The following is a 20648-nucleotide window of genomic DNA, read 5'->3' as shown; positions in this document are numbered from 1 at the left end:
CCATGGGCACATCGCGGTTGTGAGCCCGCAAATACTTCAACAGCGTCCCGCTGTCTATTTTCATTCTCGGGATCCATACCCGAGCTCGGGGTCTTTTTGGTATATCGGCGGCCGGGATTAGCTTAATCCTTAAGCCCTCCCAGAGCTCCCCTAGGGCCAGCACGCACTTCTCCAAGAAGTCCTTGGACTGCTGGTCCTCGAATTTGACCACCCGGTACCTGCGAACAAGCTCCGCCGAGTCGAAGGAGGGGAGATTACCCTCCGGGTTGGCCATGACAAAGTCAATGACCATCTGAGACAGCCTTGCCTCTAGCTCCCCCACTTCTCCAAGACGGGCTTGCCGCTGTTGGTGGTCGCATCCACTAGCGCCACTTGAAGGTTACTCCGAACCATTTCTGAAAACGTTTTGGCCCCTCCCAGCGCTCCGGCTGATACCGAGGCGTTGACACCGGTAATTTTGCTCCTCTTGGATGTACTAGGAGCCTCTTCCATGGACCGGTTCCTCTTTGAGGTGCTAGGGGCCTCTTCCAGAGATCGGTTCCTCTCACCGGCGGTGGTTCTATTTTCGGCTTCTAAGTACGCCCTGTACTCGTCCACCACCGCTTGGAAAATAACACGGTCCTCCGCATCCTTGAGATGGACGGTACCGTTTGCCCTGTTCCGCTCTATCCTATCTAGGACAGACAGAGGCAGCTGATACCGCTTTCTCCCAAGTAATGCCTTCGACCGTACCTTGCTGGCTGTTTCCCGCTGCTTCCTAGCAGCGGTCGAAAATTGTTGATTGCGTGGCGGAGTACCGTTGCCCACAGTACTGTTCCCGCCACGTGTTGCGTCAGTCTCTTGACTTGAAGATAGGAACTCCACATCCGAGGAGTCCCTCTCTCCGAGTCTAGGTCCGTCAGTTTTTCCGTCCCCTACATCCGTTCTAGAGACCGTCCTTGTTTAAAGTCAGTGACGTCGTTGTCGTTACCGTCTTAGTCATATTGTCGTCCGTGTCTTTGTTGTCTTTTTTTGTGTTGTCATCATTTTTTTTTAAAGAGCTCATAATTTTTGGTCCCACGAGTATGCACGGAAAGGGTTGGTCACTCGTCCGCTGTGCCGGCATTCGTAGAGAAGGCACTTATACCTCCGACCTTGCCCGGGCATCGGAGGGGACCGTTCGAGACCAGCTACTCAATATCCACCCACTGGCCATTCAGCCCTCGGCACGGGTACCTCAACACCTTGGCTTAGGGTGGTGGGATAGCGTATGGGCCGGGATGGGAAAAAGGCAGGAAATAGGTTCTGGGGTGTGGGAAACAGGTCGCCGCTCGAATTCGCCGCCGAAGCGTTACTAGGTGTCACCACGAGGAGGCTCCCCCCTACCTCGGGGGGAGGGTGCTAAGCACCTACGAGTCGGACGCTTTGGGCGGGCGCTGGTGTGTGCAAAACGCAACACCCCCATCAATGACACCCAGAAAGTTCAACCTAACTTAACTTGAGGCTGAGCAGTTGCTGAAACTTCATCGACCCATATCAGATATTAGTGAGGCGAATTCGTTCAAATATTGTATTTGGACTAACATTAGGGTCGCCAGGAACATCAATCCAAAATTTTTAAAAATGAACGCAGCTCTGTTCTATTCAGACTTAATTTTTCACCACAGTTCCGTAGCTATAACTCCGGTAATAATTTACGTATCGTAAACAAATTTCCTGGAGATGATCTGAATGCCATATTAATGACAATAACAATTGAAATAAATATCAATCGGCGCTGAGTGAAGCTGTGTTGGATAAAATATGGCTTGTTATCTATTTCTTGATTATTTTAATGTGTAACCTGACATTTATACGTCAATTTTATATAAAGGATGTTCTGACATCAATAGCTAAAGGTCTATATTATCCGTTTAGAAATAAGTTTAATGGCACTTGAATGTTGTGATGATATAGCGATTTACGAAATGTTTTAAGCAATCCATATATCGTAACTTTTGAACTTTGGTATAAACTAATCTCAATGACTCAAGTGCCCTGAATTTAGTTTTCTGTTTGAACATAGTATTTAGGATAAGTATGCTGGATATAAAATTTCGAACCAGACTTATAAGTGTATAAAAATTTATCAAAAGGTTTGAGAACAAATGGAGAAAGGTGCTGCATATCAACTTCAAAACTAAAAGTTGAAGTATATTTACTTAAAGGCCGGATACATATTATTTTGATGTTGGGTTCTTCATCAGCTAGTTTTTCGAGTGCTGAGTTTTGAACTCGTACGGTGTTACGGGAGATGAGACTATCCTCCTGAATTTTTCTCCAGATTTTGCCTTTGATAGTACTTTTTTACACATTTTGGTACATACATACTATAAGGAAAGTCGTGATTAATTGCAAAAATCATCATAGCAACCATCAGACAAAAACAACCCTTCAAGACACGACTTAGATGAAAGCCATTATGTAAAAACATAAAATGTTTAAAAACATCTCGTGAATCACGAATAAGCTGAAATTAGAAAACTCAAGAAGATTGAACTCATATATGCACACACGCATACATTTATCAATTTCCTTTTATAAACTCGTAAACACTTCCATTGATACCATTGGTAATCTAACCGAAAGTGTTCCTGTAGAAAATATCAGCTGATCGATATTGAGCTTTTGGATTGCATTCCAAAAACAATGGATATTTAGTATTGCACTGCGCAAAACGCATGAGAAACTTCGGGTCGCCAGAGCCTCGGCTGCTAAGGAAACTGGATTCGCCACGGGAAGGTTAGGCTAACAATTGGGTTGGAAAAGCTATGAATTGCGCTGGCAACCCCTTGAAAGGGTTGGCTACACAACCCCTTGCATCAGTTTAGTACTTTAGTCGCCTTTTACGACAGGCATATCTGCCGCGGTTATATTATAAGCCCCCTAATCCGCTGGCAATCCGTTGAATCAGTTTAGTACTTTAGTCGCCTTTTACGACAGGCATACCTGCCGCGGGTATATTCCAAGCCCCGCTGTAAGTATGCAATGCAACGATGCAAGACCATTTACGTGAACTGCCCTTATGTGTTCTTATTGCAAATTGTGTGGTTTAGTTTCGGGGCGTTTAACACAACTTTACTTGTGACATTGGATTTTTATAGCCCTGCGTTATTAGCAATGCTTCCACACTTCACCATTACCAATATTATTTATATAAATTTGATTACCGAGACACGTACAAAATTACCAAAATTTAGACAAATTACAAAGCGTGCAGCGGCGCATTCAAATAGCTGTGTGGATAGAAATATCTGCCGTAACACCAGTATGAATGCAGGTGAACTCGGTTTGTCTGGGGACGTTTTTATGAAAAAAAATCTTTATTCGACAGTCTAATGGAAAGCTTTTAGCAAGTTGGCATCTTGATCCATCATTTCAATTGGGATTTCTCGATGGCGTATGTTGGGACTATTAACCAATATAAGCTTTCACTGCAAGTTACGGATATAGAAAAGATAAATGATGATAGTTTTGCACTGGATTTAATCTACCCCTCCACGCGGTAATGAAACAAGATGTGCTGTTGTGGCCCTGGGACTTGGCGTCCTTGGGTAATATGAGGCGATGAAACCCGTCGGAGGGTTGAAGTCGCTGAGACCATAACATCTAGGAAAGTGACACCGTCCAAGGCAGGAACTGCATTGGGCAGATGTCGCAAGCATATATATTCTGTGCTGGCAAACGGTCCATAAAGTGATAGGAACGAATAGTCTGCTTTTTTACCTACTCGTGTGCTAGTGCTGGAAAGAGGGCGGCATGGGCTAATTCTTGGTATTGCTATCTACTCTGCTACGGAGATTGTAGTTATGGGTAGGAGCGGCCGTTTGAGCTGATGGCGCTTTGGGAGCAGCAGCGGGTACTTATTGTGGATTGATGAGCAGCGGAGCTGCTAGAAGTTGGTGCTGAAGCGCAGACTAAGAGACGCCCTTCGGCGTGAACAGCAAGGTGCCACAAAAATGTTTTAAAAATTACAGCATCGTAGGATTTTGGGATCTAGTCCTGAACACCCTATGCGATGTAACCATCCCTTACATGTGATAAACTGGAAAGAGTGTGACCGCCCTAGAAAGACCAAACCATTTCTCTGGACCGGGATCAGGTATAGGCCCCGGATTGGGCCCGACACCTTCTCAGAGCAGGAGAATATGGCGCAGTCTCGCTAAAAGGATCTACTGGGAGGATGAAAATTTGTGGGAAGGACGCAAAACATTAAATGGGGTTACACTGATATTACAGCCCTTGGTCGGAAAAAATTCTAAGTCGCTCCGGTACATAGAATAGGATGCCTTGGGAAGCGTTTTTTCATGTTTCTCTGTTTTTTATAATTTTTAATAATAATTAATTTTTAGATGCGCCAAGCAAAGTTGACTAGGTTTTTCACGTAGTTGGGCATTCAATATTGTACTAATTAAATAATTAAAATTGTGTGTTTTGTGTAGGAGATTGAGTTAATAAGCATATTAATGTGGAAAACATTACTATTGATTTCATTAACTCTCTGCGTGAAATGAATGTATATGGCTGTAAGATATCTTAGTAATATCTCAATTTTTTTATTTTTCTCACGGTGTACAGTGGTCTGAATCGCGATTTTTTGGCATAAACTAGAAAAATGTAGTTATAGCTTTAGAACTTCGTACATTTGCTAATAACCTTATAGATAATTTTTGGAAAAAAATTTTGTTAAATGAGACGATGTCTTCACATAGCTGCCATATAACCTCAAAATCAAATTTCAGGTTTTTTTTTACAAAAACTTATAATATACATATATACATTTATTTAGTGTATACAAATCTATATTAGGTTTAACTATATTTACATAAGTTAAGGATTTAGTTAAATTAATTAAGTTAAACTGCAAAAAATTTGTTTAAAAAAGGGTTATTATTCTAATCATCATCTAACTCTAAATCAGTATCAAAGTAATGAGAGTCTTGAACATCTACATCAACAGAAGATTCATCAAGGCTATGCTCGCTATGCTCAATATTATTTCTTCAGGTATTTCTTTTTTTGAACGGCTGTGTTTATTAGCACTTATACTGGAGATTAACGTATCTGAGGAGTCCAACGCCCTGTGAAAGACGTCAGTAAGGTTGTTAACTCTAGAATTTTGTCTAGCATGTGCCCTTCTATCGCTTTTGTAATATTTATTTCTGGCCTCCAACGCACTTTCGCCCAAAGAGCCAACAGGCATAATTGATGTGTCAATTATTTCCCATCCATGCAGCAATACCTTATGGACAATTGGTGATATGGGATACCAGCTATACTTTGCGAAAAACAAATCAGCCGTATTTTGACAGTAGGCTCGAAATTTCTCAGAGTCTAGTTGAAACGCGCAAGGGATTGCTATTAAAATCATGTGAAAACGATGAACCAACTCACCATCTAAATTTAGTATTGAAGCCAACTCTTTGACGTTGGAAAATGCTCTTCTGGCTGTGTTGCCGTCGTTTGTATTTCCAAATCCAATTTGCTTGGCCTTGTCAACATGCAATCCCATTTCCGCCCACATTTTTTCACGAATATCTTTTTTACGGGAGACGACGACCGCTTTGCTTTTCTCGTCCGTTACTCGCCATTTTTTGCAAAAACAAACTCGAAAAAACGAATCCACACATAAAGTGGACTCACGCCGTACTGGAGTGAACTCGGTTTTGGTTTATAAAGTTTTGATTTTATATTACGAATGACAAAAATTTGCTTCCGCTTTGCGCCACATATAGGACATGATTGGTAAGAATTTGTCCCTGTAATAATGTTTAATACTTTTCAATCTATAAGTGTCAAGTGCAAATCACAAAAAACGTTTATAACATTATTGGCGGTTTCACATTTATATGGGCTCAAATTTTGAATTTGAAAATCTAAATCTTGTTTCACATTTAAAATAAGGTATTTAGTTTCCTTAGCAAACTGAATTTTTAAAGGTCTACAAAACCTGATTGATTGTGGTGTTTGGTTTTTCCACAAAACTCTTCCCAATTCATCATATAATTGGAGCGGAATAACTGTACTTACAAATAGTGTTTGGTCAAAACTTTCAGCTTCTTCTTCACCAAATTGCTGTTTATATAGACTTTGTCCCGATGTGCCGTCAAACCGATAGCTGAGAATGACTTTAAGATTTTTTGTTTCACTAAAATTTTGTAATACGCTTTCTTGCAAAGTTAAAATCCTTGATGCTGTATGGTCGAGTAAGTTTGTAAGTTACTTCTGCAGTAGTTTCGGTTACGACAATTTCTTTAGGTCTGCACTTTGTTTTAGCTTTCAAAACACTATTATAACTTGGGCATATGTTGCAGCTCTTTTCGAAGTTTACAGATCTAATACTGTTGTTTTGCTTTTTTGTGAACGAGCTTTCAATTATGAAAGCAAAAGCTTCATCCACTGTTAGAGGGATTGCAGTTTTTGACTCCAACTTATCTTTCATATTTGATGCGTCCGAAGTATTTAAAGTCTGATTTACAACAAACGCAGTATCTCTGTCCTTTGACTTTTTTGCTGACACTGCAGCAGCGTGAACCAAAAGTGAAGTACTGTGCTCCCTGGATAAGTCCGTAGCAAATTTTCGTTTCAGTCTTGATACTCCCTCCTCATATGTTAGAGACGGCCCTCCGAGTTTTTTTTGAAATTTTCAGTTTATCTATTGTGATAGTTATGATTGTTGCAAGCCAATCTGAATGTTAGCTTTTGAATCTATGTCTGCCGCATTTTTCAAGTCCTTTTTTCACATACTTTACGAAATATTTTGTTTTTTGTGTAACTTCCGAACCAACATATCGCCATTGAATTTTTCTAACATCCAATTAATCTATTCAGAGGTATTCTTATTCTTTTCCACCCAAATTGACAACAGATGTTCACGTAAAAGCTGAACTTGCTCTGCAATAAACAAATTTTTGATAATTTACGAAAATATGCACAAGAAATATTATTACCACGTAAAAAAGAAACTTCAACAGATAATCAAGCATCAATAGTTTGAGTCCCCAGCAGTATCCCCCCTAGTTTTGCTCCACATAAAAAAACTTCTACTTTTAACTTTTCACAGAAAGCTACACGATTTAAAGCTTATTTTAAGGAAGCCATTGAATAAATATGTAAAAATCTTCACAACACACAAATCTTTATACCTTTTGCTGAATTATCCATACTTGTCTTTTAATTTTTAACTTAACGTTTTGAAGTAAATTCCAATGAAAACTGAACTTTATTTCGATACACACCACCGAAGTTATATTTTTCAAAAACATCTGGTTTTGTAGCATTGCCAGATGTATACGCTGCACAAAGGAAACATTTTGTGCACATTTCCATATAAATGGGCATCTAACTAAACCGCCACATTATTAAATTTGAAAATATTTGTAGTAAAAATTTTGACTTTATGCCAAAAAAAACTGCGATTTAAACCAATGTGCGGTGTAATTAGTTTTTTTTTTTTCAACTTTAAATAAATATTTCAGGGCCGCTGCAATGACCTTGCGGACTGTTTTGCTCTCCCTTCAAGCATTATTGGCAGCTGCGGAGCCTGATGATCCACAAGATGCAGTAGTGGCATATCAATACAAGGACAAATATCAATTATTTCTTATGACGGCAAAGCATTGGACAAACGTATACGCTGATGGTATTGGAACTTAAATAATTCTAAAGAATATTTTATATGAGTTTTCTACTTATCTTAAATTCTTTTTAAGGTCCACATAAATTTACTGAGTGTGACACGAAAATTCAACGCTTAAGAGATATGGGAATTGATGAGCACGATGCACGGGCCGTATTATCAAAAGAAAACTGGGATTTAGAAAAGGCGACTGAAAGTTTGTTCAGTTAGTTTTTTTTTTAAAGAGCTTGTGAAAAAAAAAATTATTTAGTAATGGTTGATATTTATTGAAAAAAAAAAAAAATATATCGATGATTTGTTTTTGTTTTAGTGGTTCGCTCCTGAGCTTAAGACCAGTTAACAGTAGGTACCCAAATATTTTGATTCTGTTATAGTACTGGTTTTGAGCTGTAATTTGTAGTGGAAGTCACTAACTTTTCAACAACTTTGAAATGCCTATGTTTTTTCTTTTTGGGAGTTTATTTTTCTCTTTAGAAATTTATTTAGTCAGAACATATGTAAACGAAAAAATGAATTTAGCTTAGTAATAGAAGAGAAATTTAAAAAAATTATTAGAAATTAGCGTTTTTACAACCCCCTTTTAAAACCAAGGCATCACTGTGATGCATTTGCTTGTCGTAAACATATGTAGTTGTGTGGGTTTTTTATTCAACCGTTTTAAAAAATGAAGGTATCACTGTGACACAATTGCAGATCGTAAAATTGCTTGTGTTGTTTTTTTAAGCCACCACAAGACACAGCAGGTAAAATTGAAATTGCCCCTACCCAAAACTTCGACCCAAAGGGGGGGAGACATTTAGAGGTATGGTTCCTTCGGCAAAGTTTCTTATTTTGATCCCTAGAATACGATTTTCACAGAGCAATGAGCGATTTTTAAATCGACCCGCCCTAATGTATGTACTAAAAGCTAGTTACAACTTTTTGACATAGTATATTTTGGGATATTCGTCAAAATCCTGCAATTAATTTGAAGTAACTACTAAATTTCGACAATAAATATGCCCCAATGTACTCTTCATTTTGTTAAAATTAATTTAGGAATATAAAATGTTGGAAATGCTATTTGGATAGGAAATTATATTCAAATTTATTTATTAATTTTTTATAAACAATAACCTAAATTCTGTACTCCAACTAAATTGGGGGCATTAATTTACATTACGGTTTACAATTCTACTATCTTAGTATTACAGATTTAACATCTTGTCAATAAAAATTTGAGTTGAAGTTGCCTAATTTAACAGCTTTGTGGTATTATCGTTTACAACATTAGTATATTTTGGGATATTCGTCAAAATCCTGCAATTAATTTGAAGTAACTACTAAATTTCGACAATAAATATGCCCCAATGTAATTTTCGTTTTGTTAAAATTAATTTAGGAAAATAAAATGTTGGAAATGGTATTTGCATAGGAAATTATATTCAAATTTATTTATTAATTTTTTATAAACAATAACCTAAATTCTGTACTCCAACTAAATTAGGGACATTAATTTACATTACGGTTTACAATTCTACTATCTTGGTATTACAGGTTTAACATCTTGTCAATAAAAATTTGAGTTGAAGTTGCCTAATCTAACAGGTTTGTGGTATTATCGTTTATAACATTTTGCTAGTACGGTTGCCAAAGACGTCAAAATCTGACAACATATCCACCAGCTGTGCCGAGCGTACTACATATAGTCCGCCAGCAAATAAATCAACAAAAATCACATATAATTGGGTTTTACACTTCCACTACTGGTGTACCTCAATTTCTACAACTTTTTTGAATAAAAATATACAAAAAACAGAAGAAAAAAAATTGGGCTTTAATATTTTTTTCTTACCGATTACGAGACATCTTCACACTTTTGACAATTTCACAAGACTCGCATTTTTGATATTAAAATAAGCAATCAAGGAATTGCAACAGACATTTTTTTTAAAGCCCACTATAATGCCTGTTTTGTACAGTAGCACAGCGACAGGTTGGTTACGTTGTTTAAATTACTGTTTACAGAATATTTTGAAAATAGCAGGAGTACTACATGTAGCACGCTCGCCATATCTGGGTTAGATAAGCTGAAATTACGAAAAATATTTGTTTATTTGCATTTTGTTTTCTGCTTGTTTATATTTTTCTTTACCCAAGACTGATTCTATGCTGTAAAACTGTACAAGCGTTGGGATCAAATAAATAATTTATTTTGCTTTCGTGCTCGCAACAAGTTCGTGTATACTAACGCATTCTCAATTTGGTAACCGTGTATATGAGGTGGTACCCAGCCCTGGTCATGCCATAGGCATAAATATCGCCGAAGCGGCAACATTGTTTTCACAGAAAGGTCTGCATAATCATACAAACATACCAACCATAAACAAAAATAAATAATATAAACTATTATTTGTCTAGTTAAGTATACTTTCGCTAAAAAAAAAAATTATAATGCCCAGCATTAAATATTTTCTAACGGAGAATGAACAAATACAATATACCAAGCTGTCACATACGAAACGGCAACGTTGTTTTATGGAGCGTTAGGACAAGTAGGTCCCGTCCCGCCAATTGGTAGGAAAAATTTAAAGGAGCACGACGCAAATTGGAAAGGAAGCTCGGCCTAAAACCTCTTCGCAGGTTATCGCATCTTAAATTTTTTTTTATTTTACCTAAAACTCATTACACAATCGCAAATGAGATAGAGGAGCTACCTGTAACGTAGCGTTACAATAACATAACCCCCCTGTACTTCCCTTTTTCACTTAAGCGTGAACCTCCTGTACTTCTTTTTCTATAGCATAGCCAACAACCACTACAGATGGCGGGCGGCAACAATACAACCACCATATGGTAAATGGCCCTACGCGACCAACAGCTGATGGCAGGCCTATGGTGTGTTTCTTCAGCAAAATCACCACACAAGACAATCACCACAATAGTGGTGTATTCATTTCTCCAGCAGTTTGCGGCACAAGCCGTAAAAAAACAGCGAATTTTAATTTTGCAATTCAGTCCTGGTAATCGCGAGCGGGCGGATATCTTTGTGCTATTGCCACCCGTCGCCAGCTTACTTCCCCTCATCACGGCCATGGTACGCGCTTCGTAGCCCACCGCTCTCTGCTACGACGACCGTTAGCCGCCGCTCTATCGATGAGCTCCAGGAAATAACGGAGGAATATGAGCTGCTAAAAAGCGAGGAAGTGAAACAGGGCAAAGTGGTGGTCCACAGCCTGTATTATCTTCAAACGGCGTACGATAGCAAGGAGTGCTGCGGGCGCTGCAAAGAACGTACACACCGCCGCTTCCAATGCAGGGGCCGCTGGAGAAGGTTCTGCTCCAGGTGTGGACAAGACACCATTCTCTCCAGGGACTGTCTATGCCCATCGACCAACCAATCCACCGACAACAACACATCCAGGTTGCCGTCAAACTATGTGAGAGGAAGCCGCCAAGCATTATTTGTTCGACCACAGAAGCCAATGGAACCACTAGCCTGCGATCCCGCTGCCGAAATGCATTTAGATGACTGTTTCTACATACCGATAACCGCCGAGGGCATGAGCGTGCGCGCCCTAGTGGACACCGGCGCCACCATATCATACATCGATGCATCAATACGAAATCACCTGGAGAGGAACAACATCAAACCACATCTTAACAGGCAGAGCGTCCAATTGGCAGACCAGACGTGTGTCTATAGTACAAATTCTTACCCAGCAAGGATTACGTACCAAGGACGAACGACTAACACAATGATGAACGTCATCCCGAACGTGGCAGAACGGACGATCTTAGGAATGGACTTTCTACGGGAAAGGGGAATCACCCTCACGCTAGATGGCCAGCCGTTAGAAGTCACCTTGACCAGGAGATCAGCCGTGCTAGACACAATATGTGAAATGACCAGCCGGGAACACGGGAGCGATTGCCGAAATTCGGAGCAGGAAACTTTTTCAGCGCACCACCAGAAGCGATTGAGCAAAACCGTTACCCAATTACCGCAGCCGAACATTCGACCATCCGTAAGCATAATCGACCGCTGAAGCAACGCTTCTATCCCCGTTACCCGGCTATACAAAAATATAACTTCGAAAAAGAGCGCCGAACATCGCATATCGCAATGCGCTCTCCCGCCGCCCGTTACAAAACACCGCACCAGACATATTTTACACAATAAAAAGCGGCAGAGAAGAGCCCAGTGAGATTATTGGCAACCATGCAATATCCGCAGCCATGGGAAATAGTAACCGCCGACTTCGTACCACCACTCCCGCGTTCCAAGCAAAGAAGCACTTACCTCTTCGCCATGATCTACAAATTCTACAAGTGGGTGGGGTTAATCCCGGCGCGCCAAGCAATAGCGGCAAGCGTGCTCAAAGCGCTCCAAGAAAAGTATGACCTTTGGTTGTCCGAAAACCTTCCTCACCGACAATGGGAAGCAGTTCGGCGGAAAAGCATTAGCACCGTTCCTGAGGAAACACCGCACATGGGATTAGGAGATTTCACAAATGGCATTTGCAGTAAATATGGTCAGCAAAGAGTGTACAAAAGCATCTTCATCAGACATAATAGGCGAAATAAAGCGACGTCAGAGCGGGTGCACACGGAGGGAGCAGTACCAGTGGCCAAACAACCGAGCAAAAACTCAACGGGGACAAATCGGGCCATACTTTACCGAATACCTGATGGTAACAACGAAATCATTATTTCTCCAGCAGTTTGCGGCACAAGCCGTATAAAAAAACAGCGAATTTTCATTTTGCAATCCAGTCATCGCAGGTGAGCCAGCGTGAGTGGTTGTCTTTTTAAAGACAAAATTGCCACTCCGGCTAGCTAGCTGAGTGGAAGGGGCGCTGTCATGGCGCGGGTCACCCTTCACCCAGGTAAGGGCGAGCTGGGCGGATGCCTTTGTGCTATTTCCACCCGTCGCTCCCTTGGGTTTTGACCGGCCCGACGCTTTAATGACTATATCACCACTCCCCTCAGCTCTAGCTTCGGCTTGTTGAGTGGAAGGGCGCCGTCATGGCGCGGGTCAGCCTTCACCCAGATAAAGACGAACGGGGCGGATGACTGTGCTATTGCCACCCGTCGCCCCCTGGGTGTTGAGCGGCCCGACGCCTTAATGACTATATCACCCCTCCCCCTCAACTCTGGCTTCACCCGTGGACCGATGCGTTCGCACAAGGGGATACCGCTGTGCCTTTTAGTTGCACTTCCCCTCCGCCTACGTTTCGATCCGCGGTGTCCCAGCTGGGGCAGTCCCGCCCCTCTTAAGCACCTTCTGTCTAGCGTTCAAGTGGGTGTGCCCGGCGGTGAAGCCGGCACTAACGAATCCCCACCGATACCACGCCGACGACTACCGATCAGCCGAATACCCCGCCCGGAAAACGCAGCCGCTATCCAGGTAAACTCCGTCGCCAGCCTACTTCCCTCTCATCATGGCCCTGGTACACGCTCCGTAGCCCACCGCCGCTGCCGTCGCATCGTCGCCCCTTTGGTGCCGCTGGTGCTGCGCCGACCGTTGGCCGTCCGACATCCTACCGCCGTTAAGGCGCCGCTGCCACCGTCCCACCGCTGCTACGTCCACCATTGGCCGTCCGCCATCCTACCGCCGTTAAGCCGCAGCTTCCATACCGCCGTACTAATCCGTCCGTTACCCGACCACCGTCCTGCCGATACCTCCCCTGCTACGACGACCGTTAGCCGCCGCTTCCTCCCCTCACCGTCTTGCAACCGAAAGCTGATGCCCGCTTAATACCTCCAGCCAGGCCCGATGAGGGGGAGTGGTGGGATTCCCCCGGGCCCGGGATTTACCTGGGGCCCGCGATTTAGAGGTACTAAGGCATTTTTTTTATTCAGGAGAGTTTAGTTATTCCAGGTGTGGAAGAAGCTATACCATAAACTGCCTAAACACGAAAGTACTCAAGATCATATTAAATGTTATATTCAATGGCGATCTTTACAAAATCTAATTCAAATGGAGGCTACAATTAATACAGTTACCAATGAACAGCTAATCACTGAAACTCAAAAGTGGAAAGATTTTTATATAGAATTTTGGACACTATTTTGTTTTTGGGTGAAAGAGGTCTAGCTTTGAAAAGCGAAGGTATATATCGTGGCGAACGAAACGATGTACATTTTTTGGGCATCTAAGAGATCATAAGCCATTATGATCCGATACTTAGAGATCATTTGGAGAAAGTTAGGATTTCACAACAGCAGCACAAACCTTTACAAGTTCACTATCTTTCCCCAGACATTCAGAACGAGTTTATAGAAATTTGTGCGTAGCACGTAAGAGAAACTTTATTAGATCAAGGCAAGAAAGCCAAATATTTTGATATTATCGTTGATGCTATGCCTGATTCTAGTCACGTTGACTACGTTCATTTTGCGCTAACTCCATTTCAATTCGAAAGCAACAAATTTTCCAATTCAAGAACGGTTTTTGGTTTTCGTGAGTTGGAACCAAAAAACTGGTCAGAAAATCGCTGATCTAATTTGCCATACTCTAGTAAACATGAAATCCCATTAAAAGATTGTCGTGCGCAACGGTACGATAACGGCGCATATATGAAAGGAGCTTACAACGGAGCACTACGTCACATTCGCGACAAAAACTCGAATGCTGATTACTCGCATTGTGCAACCCACATTCTCAATTTATGTGGTGTTCATGCTGCAGAATGTTGTACGGCTGCAATTACTTTCTTCGGAGTTGTACAAAAATGTTTTACTATTTTCAGCAGCAATCCACAACGATGGGACATCCTCAAAAAAAATGTACCGAGCTCTCTTCATAGTCTTTCAGACAAAAGCCAAATTTGACTGCGCAAACATACGGAGATATTACCGGCATTCTCAAGTACATCAACAAGTTCGAATGTATCTTGATCTCCTCAATTTGGTTGAATTAATGAATGAAACGTGGTCCTCCAAGCTAGATATGCCACCATAGATGTTGAGGTCCACCATCTATATGCCTTACTAGCTGATTTGAAGTTGATCAGGAACCAACGGGAACCAATTTTAAACGAATGTAAAACAGTTGCTATGCAATTGAACATCTCGCCAAAGTTTCCGGACATTCGAAAGAGAAACCCCAAAAGCCGTTCTGAAGATAATTTAAATGATATGATTACGGATGATTCAGAGTCTGATTTTAAAAACAATACATTCCTGGTGATCGTTGATTCAGTAACCACTGGCATTACTGAACGATTTGAGCGAGACGTTTTCCTTTTTGTGGCAATTTGAAGACACTGCGGTTCGGGCGAGCGCAGCAAAATTTGTCGAAAACTTTAAGTCGGACATTTATCAAAGCTTATGATGCGAAATAATTCACTTGAAAAACATTTACGAAGCAAATTTTGATAAAGGTCTATCATCATTGGAATTGCTAAATGCCATATACATATGTTCAAAATCTGTATACAATTTTCCCCAACATTTATGTTGCTTTACTTATATTTTGTACTATACCTGTCACTGTAGCTAGTGCAGAACGTTCCTTCAGCGTTCTTTCAAGAATCAAAAACTTTCATAGACCGTGTTAATCTCAAGAGCGAGTTTCTGCACTTGCCACGCTTTGTGTTGAATCCGTTTTGGCAAGACTGTTAAATTTTGATATTATAAAAAATTTTGCAACGAAAAAAGCAAGAAAAGCCGCTCTTTGATATCCGAACCTTCTATATTGAATAATTAAAATTTATAATCATCATTAATTTTATCATAAATGTATTAAAATGTTACCAAATAACTAGAAAAGATTATTTGAAACAATATGTGGCTGTTCAAAGAGAATTTTATTACTACATTACAATAAAATAGTATAAATAGTAAATATTCTGTGTTAATTTTATTTCCAGCTCTTAGTCCACAAATCATTTAGTTGTTTTGCAAAAATGTCTTTGATGTAATCCATCAGTAATGATTCTTGAATGAGACGTCATTAATTCAAATTAATGAAATGTATTAGTGGACTTTAGTCCCGGGTCCGGATTTTCTCTCTTCGGCCCTGCCTCCAGCCGTGTGTTCGTAACACATAAATGATGTGTTTTTATTCAGTAGGGGTTTATGGGACCTTGACTCTGGATTGACTGAGCATTACCCCAGCCTTAGGCAAAACCCACCTCATATACCTTAAAAAAGAGTGAAATTAAAATAAGCGGAGTGATTATTTTGTTGGTTGAACTGGCCGATCCCCGAGGACCTAAAACAACTGGGGCCGTATTGTTACCAGAAGTTCCGTTAACGACTAAACTGAAAACCCTTGTTAATGACCAGGAACTATGTTATAAAATTACTCCGTCCTCTTGCCAAATACTAGACGTTTTCTTGGATGTAAGCCACTTGCTGCTTTTAGATCTGACAGCTGTATTACTCCTCATTTTGTTGCACATCGGATCCAGGAGCTTCTCTGGTATATATCTCGAAATCTTGTCGCTACCCAACGAACAATTGAACGGCGTTTCACTGGCACATACCAAGTACGTCCAGCTACATACTAATTACTCAAACGTCAAACATTTTATTAGCACGTACTAAGCTTTCGCACATTTTAAATAAAGCCCTATTACAATGTCTCTCGAGGAACTTAAGCAACAGCGATCCAATATAAACAAAAATCTTTCTCGCATCAAAAATATTGTTGAAGCCAATTTACGCCCAGGGGGTAAAGTTTTGTCACCTGCCGAATATAAATGTCAACTTGGTATTCTTGAGTCGTATTTCAAAAATGTGTTGTCTACACAAACGGACATCGAAAAACTGGATTCGGAAGACAGTGGTCCTGTAGACTTGGGAATCTGTACATAACAACGAAAATAATTCTTCAGTCGCAGCTTTTTGAGGATTCAAACGCTTCACTGTCAGATACCACTTGTGATATACAGTCAGGTTCAAAATTAACTAAGCTAAAACTTCCATCATACAGTGGCAGGCATTCTAAATATAAAAATTTATTACTTCTTTTAAACCAATCATGGATAGAGAGTTTAGCCTATCTAACATAGAAAAATTCAATCACTTGCGCAACTGTCAGCAGGGTCCCCAGTTAGAAGTTATCGAAGCGTTCCCAGTTTCCATTGAAAATTATTCGAAGGCTTTGGAAATACTTGAATCTCTGTATGACAATCCAACCCTCATATTTTTAGAAAATATTTCTTCCCTATACGAGTTGACGCCTATTTCGAAACCAATTGGTGGTCACTTGAGAAGCCTGATCGACAAAGCGTCTGCAATTTACCGTTCGTTATTGCCATTGCGAAGTGAAAGCCAAACTGCACAAGCCATTCCTATTTATTTAGTTTTGCAAAAAGCAGATGAAGAAACCGATCGTAAAGGGAAGGTGTCGTTGGATTTCAAAACACTACCGAGCTGACAGATTGCACCAAAGTTTTAGATAGACGCAGCCAATACTTAGGCTCAATTGACAACGCTCACGCTGTTGGAGCTGTACGTCATAGCCCCATCAAGGCATCAAAGGTAAAGAAACAAAACTGGGGTTATTCATTTGCTTGCTAAAATTTATCGCATTCGGTGTGTTCTAGTAATACCCACAAAATACAAAACTGCGACCGGTTCAAGGCTCTTAGGGTGTCGCAACGCTTTGACCATGCGAATTAAATTGGTCTCTGCATTAATTGCCTTTCGAAGGGACATCAATTGTCGAACTGCCCATCAATGTTCAAGTGCAGAGAAGCTCCCGTCAACACCATAGTTTGTTGCATCGATGGACTACTCCGGGTTTATCAAATACTTCTTTACCATCCGCCGTTCACACACACATGAACAACACTTTGTCACCGATGAACTTTCGCAACAACTTATGCTCCCACGCAGAAAACATAACATTGAGATCAAGAGTATAGGTGAGTCCTCCACCAATATTAAATATAAAACATGTACGAATATTAAGTCGCAAGCCACAGGGCTCGAGCCACCCACGTTTTGTATCACGTCGCACATCGCTTATCAGCCAGAACCGGAGGCAGACACCTCTTCTTGTCATATCCCATCAAACGTTGGGCTGATCGATTTTATAAATGTAAAAAAATCGATTTTCTTTTAGGAACAGAGAGCTTTTTCAGCTTACTTTCTATAATGCAAATAAAAAACTTCGTACCAGTCTCCCTATTTAAAAAAAAAAAACACTACTGGTTGGGTCGTTTGTGGACGCTATCGTACTAGCCCTAATACGATCAAACCGAACTGCTTACTTGTTTGTGAGGACTCCATCGATTCAAAGTTGAAAAAAAACTATAGCAGATTGAAGAAGTTAGAATAAATGTGGACGTTTGGGCCCATGAACAATATAGTTCCGAAAAATTATATACTTACTCGAAAATCTGATGGTCGGGTGGTAGTTAAAATTCCTCACGGACAAGCTTGCCTCCCTAGGTGAATCATACCCAACAGCTTTACGAAGGCTTAACGCATTAGATCGTCGCTTACAACAATCCCCTTCTCTAAGATCGCAATCAACCCTATTCTTGAATCCATCGTATGTTCGATTTTCGTAGATTCTACGAAAGTCCGTTCACTGAATCCATCGTAAGTTCGAAATTCGTAGAAAGCCTTCACTGAACACACTCGAACTGTCAAATCGTAGAGTTTCGTACAAATTTTCTACGACGCGTAGCAGCTTGCGGGAAAAAAGTGAGATTAGCTCAAATTCAGAATAAAAAGGTATATTAAACAAATAAAATGTAAGCATATTATTATAAGTGATATGTATACTAATTAAATTGCAATATATTGCTATAATAGGTCCAAAATTGTGACGACTCGCCAACAATATTCCCGCTTACTCGAGCTATTGCAGCATTAACCTGAAATGGTGCAAGGCTTTACAAAGTGCCCAAAGGAGGATGTGCATAAATAGTCTTGGGCCACCAAAAAAAGATGTAACTACCTTTGTAATACGTACATATGTATCTATGTATGTATGTACTTTCATTGTTTGCTTTTGGTTTAGGTATATTTGGACCGGAAGTCGTATGTAAAAGGCAAACTAATGGAAAATAAAAGGGAGCAGACACTTCCTAAAATTCATTTGGAAAATACTCCTGAAGCAGACGCAGATGTTTCTATGGCGTCAGCAACCGGTGGCTTTTCACAACCGAGCCGGCGTTCAACTCAAAAATCGGCAAATTCCCCTACATACAACCTTCTTAAGAAACAAATTGGTTTGCAGGAAAGCTTTTACAAAGAGAGTATACAGAACTTCAAAACTCAAGAACAAAATTTCCCGAATATTGCCGCAGGAATTCGACGATTGTATCGAGCCACGGAAAAATTATGCGACCTGGAAATTGCTCAAGTTGAGGAGAGTCGCGAACGCAACAGACTAATAGCCGAAAAAAATTAAAGAAAAAAACAAATGCTGAAAGTGGAAGAAAAAAATCTGAAATTACTTAATAAGTGAATTAAATTTAAATTACTAAAATATTTATGTTTATTTTTAAGTGCCTTATAAGTACATTTATAAAAGTGAATTATTATTAAAATGAATATTTATAAAAGTGAATTTGAAATAGATTGTCTTACATTGGCAGCAAGACTGTGAAGCTCCGTGGGCAAAATTTCCAAACTGTAGCTACCATATAATTGGTCTGTATATTCCGCATCATAATTTAGAACCCGATAGTGTAAACAAATATTGTGAAAAGCTGCCGCGACATTTACAATCTGGCTTACTTTGTAGGGTTCGTAATGGAGCTCGCGGGCACCCAGAAGACATCTAAAACAATTTTTGAAAACGCCAATAGTCCTCTCAATAACATTTCTTACTTTTGCGTGGACTTTATTGTAGTTACTTTCAGAGCTGCCCGATTGTGGGGAACGAAACGGTGTCATTAGCCAAGGCTCCAAAGCGTATCCAGCATCACCTATAAAAAATAATATTTTACTTAACCCTGGAAAATAATTTACATCAGGAACATATACACACCCAAAATCCAAGTATTCCGTTCACCTTCTGCATACTTTCTCTCAAAATAGGATCTCGCATTACTTACGTTCCATATGTATGAATCGTGGTTACTTCCTGGATAATGCGCATTTACATAACGAATCCTCATTTTCTTATCACACATCTGCATAAAGTAAATCAATTAAATATTTTAATCATTATCTTAGAGTCCTTACAATCATCGCATTGATGCTATAGTATCCTTTCCGATTATAAAATAAAACTTTATCCTTGTTTGGTGATACTACTTTATGTGGGTACCGTCCACACACATGATTACACCCGGGAACCTATATTTTTCGTAGAACTGCCTTTTTGCGCTACATTTCTCTTCGTTGGACATATCTAAATGTATCCATTGTGGACATAGCCGCGCTTGGAAAATTAGCAGGACATCTTTCAAAACTTTTGAAAACGTGGACTGAGACATCGCAGCATCAAAATCTTTTCCAACTCCGTGATGATAGCTACCCTCCGCAAGAAAACGTAATACCGATGCCAACCGTATTAAAGGGCTCATTGAAGATGACCTGCCGAACGGTGCACTTCCTTCAATTAATACACCGAGCACGTACGTGAACGCAGCCTTGTTTAGGCGGAAATCTTTTATAAACCTAAATTTTTGAAAACCTTTATAAGTTCATTAAAACAAGTATACGGATCCTTTCACTTACATAGAATCTTCTAATTCAAGAGGATTGCTGGTATCTCTCAAGACTTTCCCCGCAATTTTTAAATTAGGTCTTTCTTGCTCATTTTCTTCTATCAAAACTGCAAATGCTACGGAATCCATTTTAAGCACTAATCTTTTTTTAAATGCTATAATGCAAAATTTAAACTAAAATTTAAGCTTAAATATTTTATTTAAAATCGCTCAGCTGACTTCAAATAACCAAAATTTGACATTATGTGTTGGCAGCACTTTTTTCGGTTTCATATGAGTTCAGTGATAGCAAATTCTTCGTATTCATAGCGGAGGGTTGTATTCGTAGATTTTCTATGATGGATTCAAGAATAGGGCTGAATATG

The 20648-nt window shown here is 40.1% G+C and overlaps 1 protein-coding gene and 1 long non-coding RNA gene across 4 annotated transcripts in view; both read left to right on the top strand.

Annotated features, from left to right (window-relative positions):
• The window catches only part of Ubc4 (ubiquitin conjugating enzyme 4), a 387349-nt gene extending 379398 nt beyond the window's left edge, over positions 1-7951 (top strand). For all 3 annotated transcript variants that reach the window (XM_067789894.1, XM_067789892.1, XM_067789893.1), the window contains 2 exons: positions 7497-7660; positions 7731-7951. In XM_067789894.1, coding sequence (XP_067645995.1) covers positions 7497-7660; positions 7731-7867 — 301 coding nt within the window. In that variant the 3' untranslated portion in view covers positions 7868-7951. The remainder of the gene's footprint in view (positions 1-7496; positions 7661-7730) is intronic.
• A 9496-nt stretch (positions 7952-17447) lies between these two features.
• On the top strand, positions 17448-19039 carry LOC137253676 (uncharacterized). The gene is made up of 3 exons (XR_010953860.1): positions 17448-18334; positions 18416-18552; positions 18624-19039. It is a non-coding gene; the product is annotated as an uncharacterized lncRNA (long non-coding RNA).
• Positions 19040-20648: the final 1609 nt, after the last annotated feature.

Source organism: Eurosta solidaginis, chromosome 5 (assembly GCF_040869045.1).
Source record: "Eurosta solidaginis isolate ZX-2024a chromosome 5, ASM4086904v1, whole genome shotgun sequence".
NCBI classification, from domain to species: Eukaryota; Metazoa; Arthropoda; class Insecta; order Diptera; family Tephritidae; genus Eurosta; species Eurosta solidaginis.
Note: the sequence above shows the minus strand (reverse complement) of the source record. Positions and strands in the feature narration are given on the sequence as shown.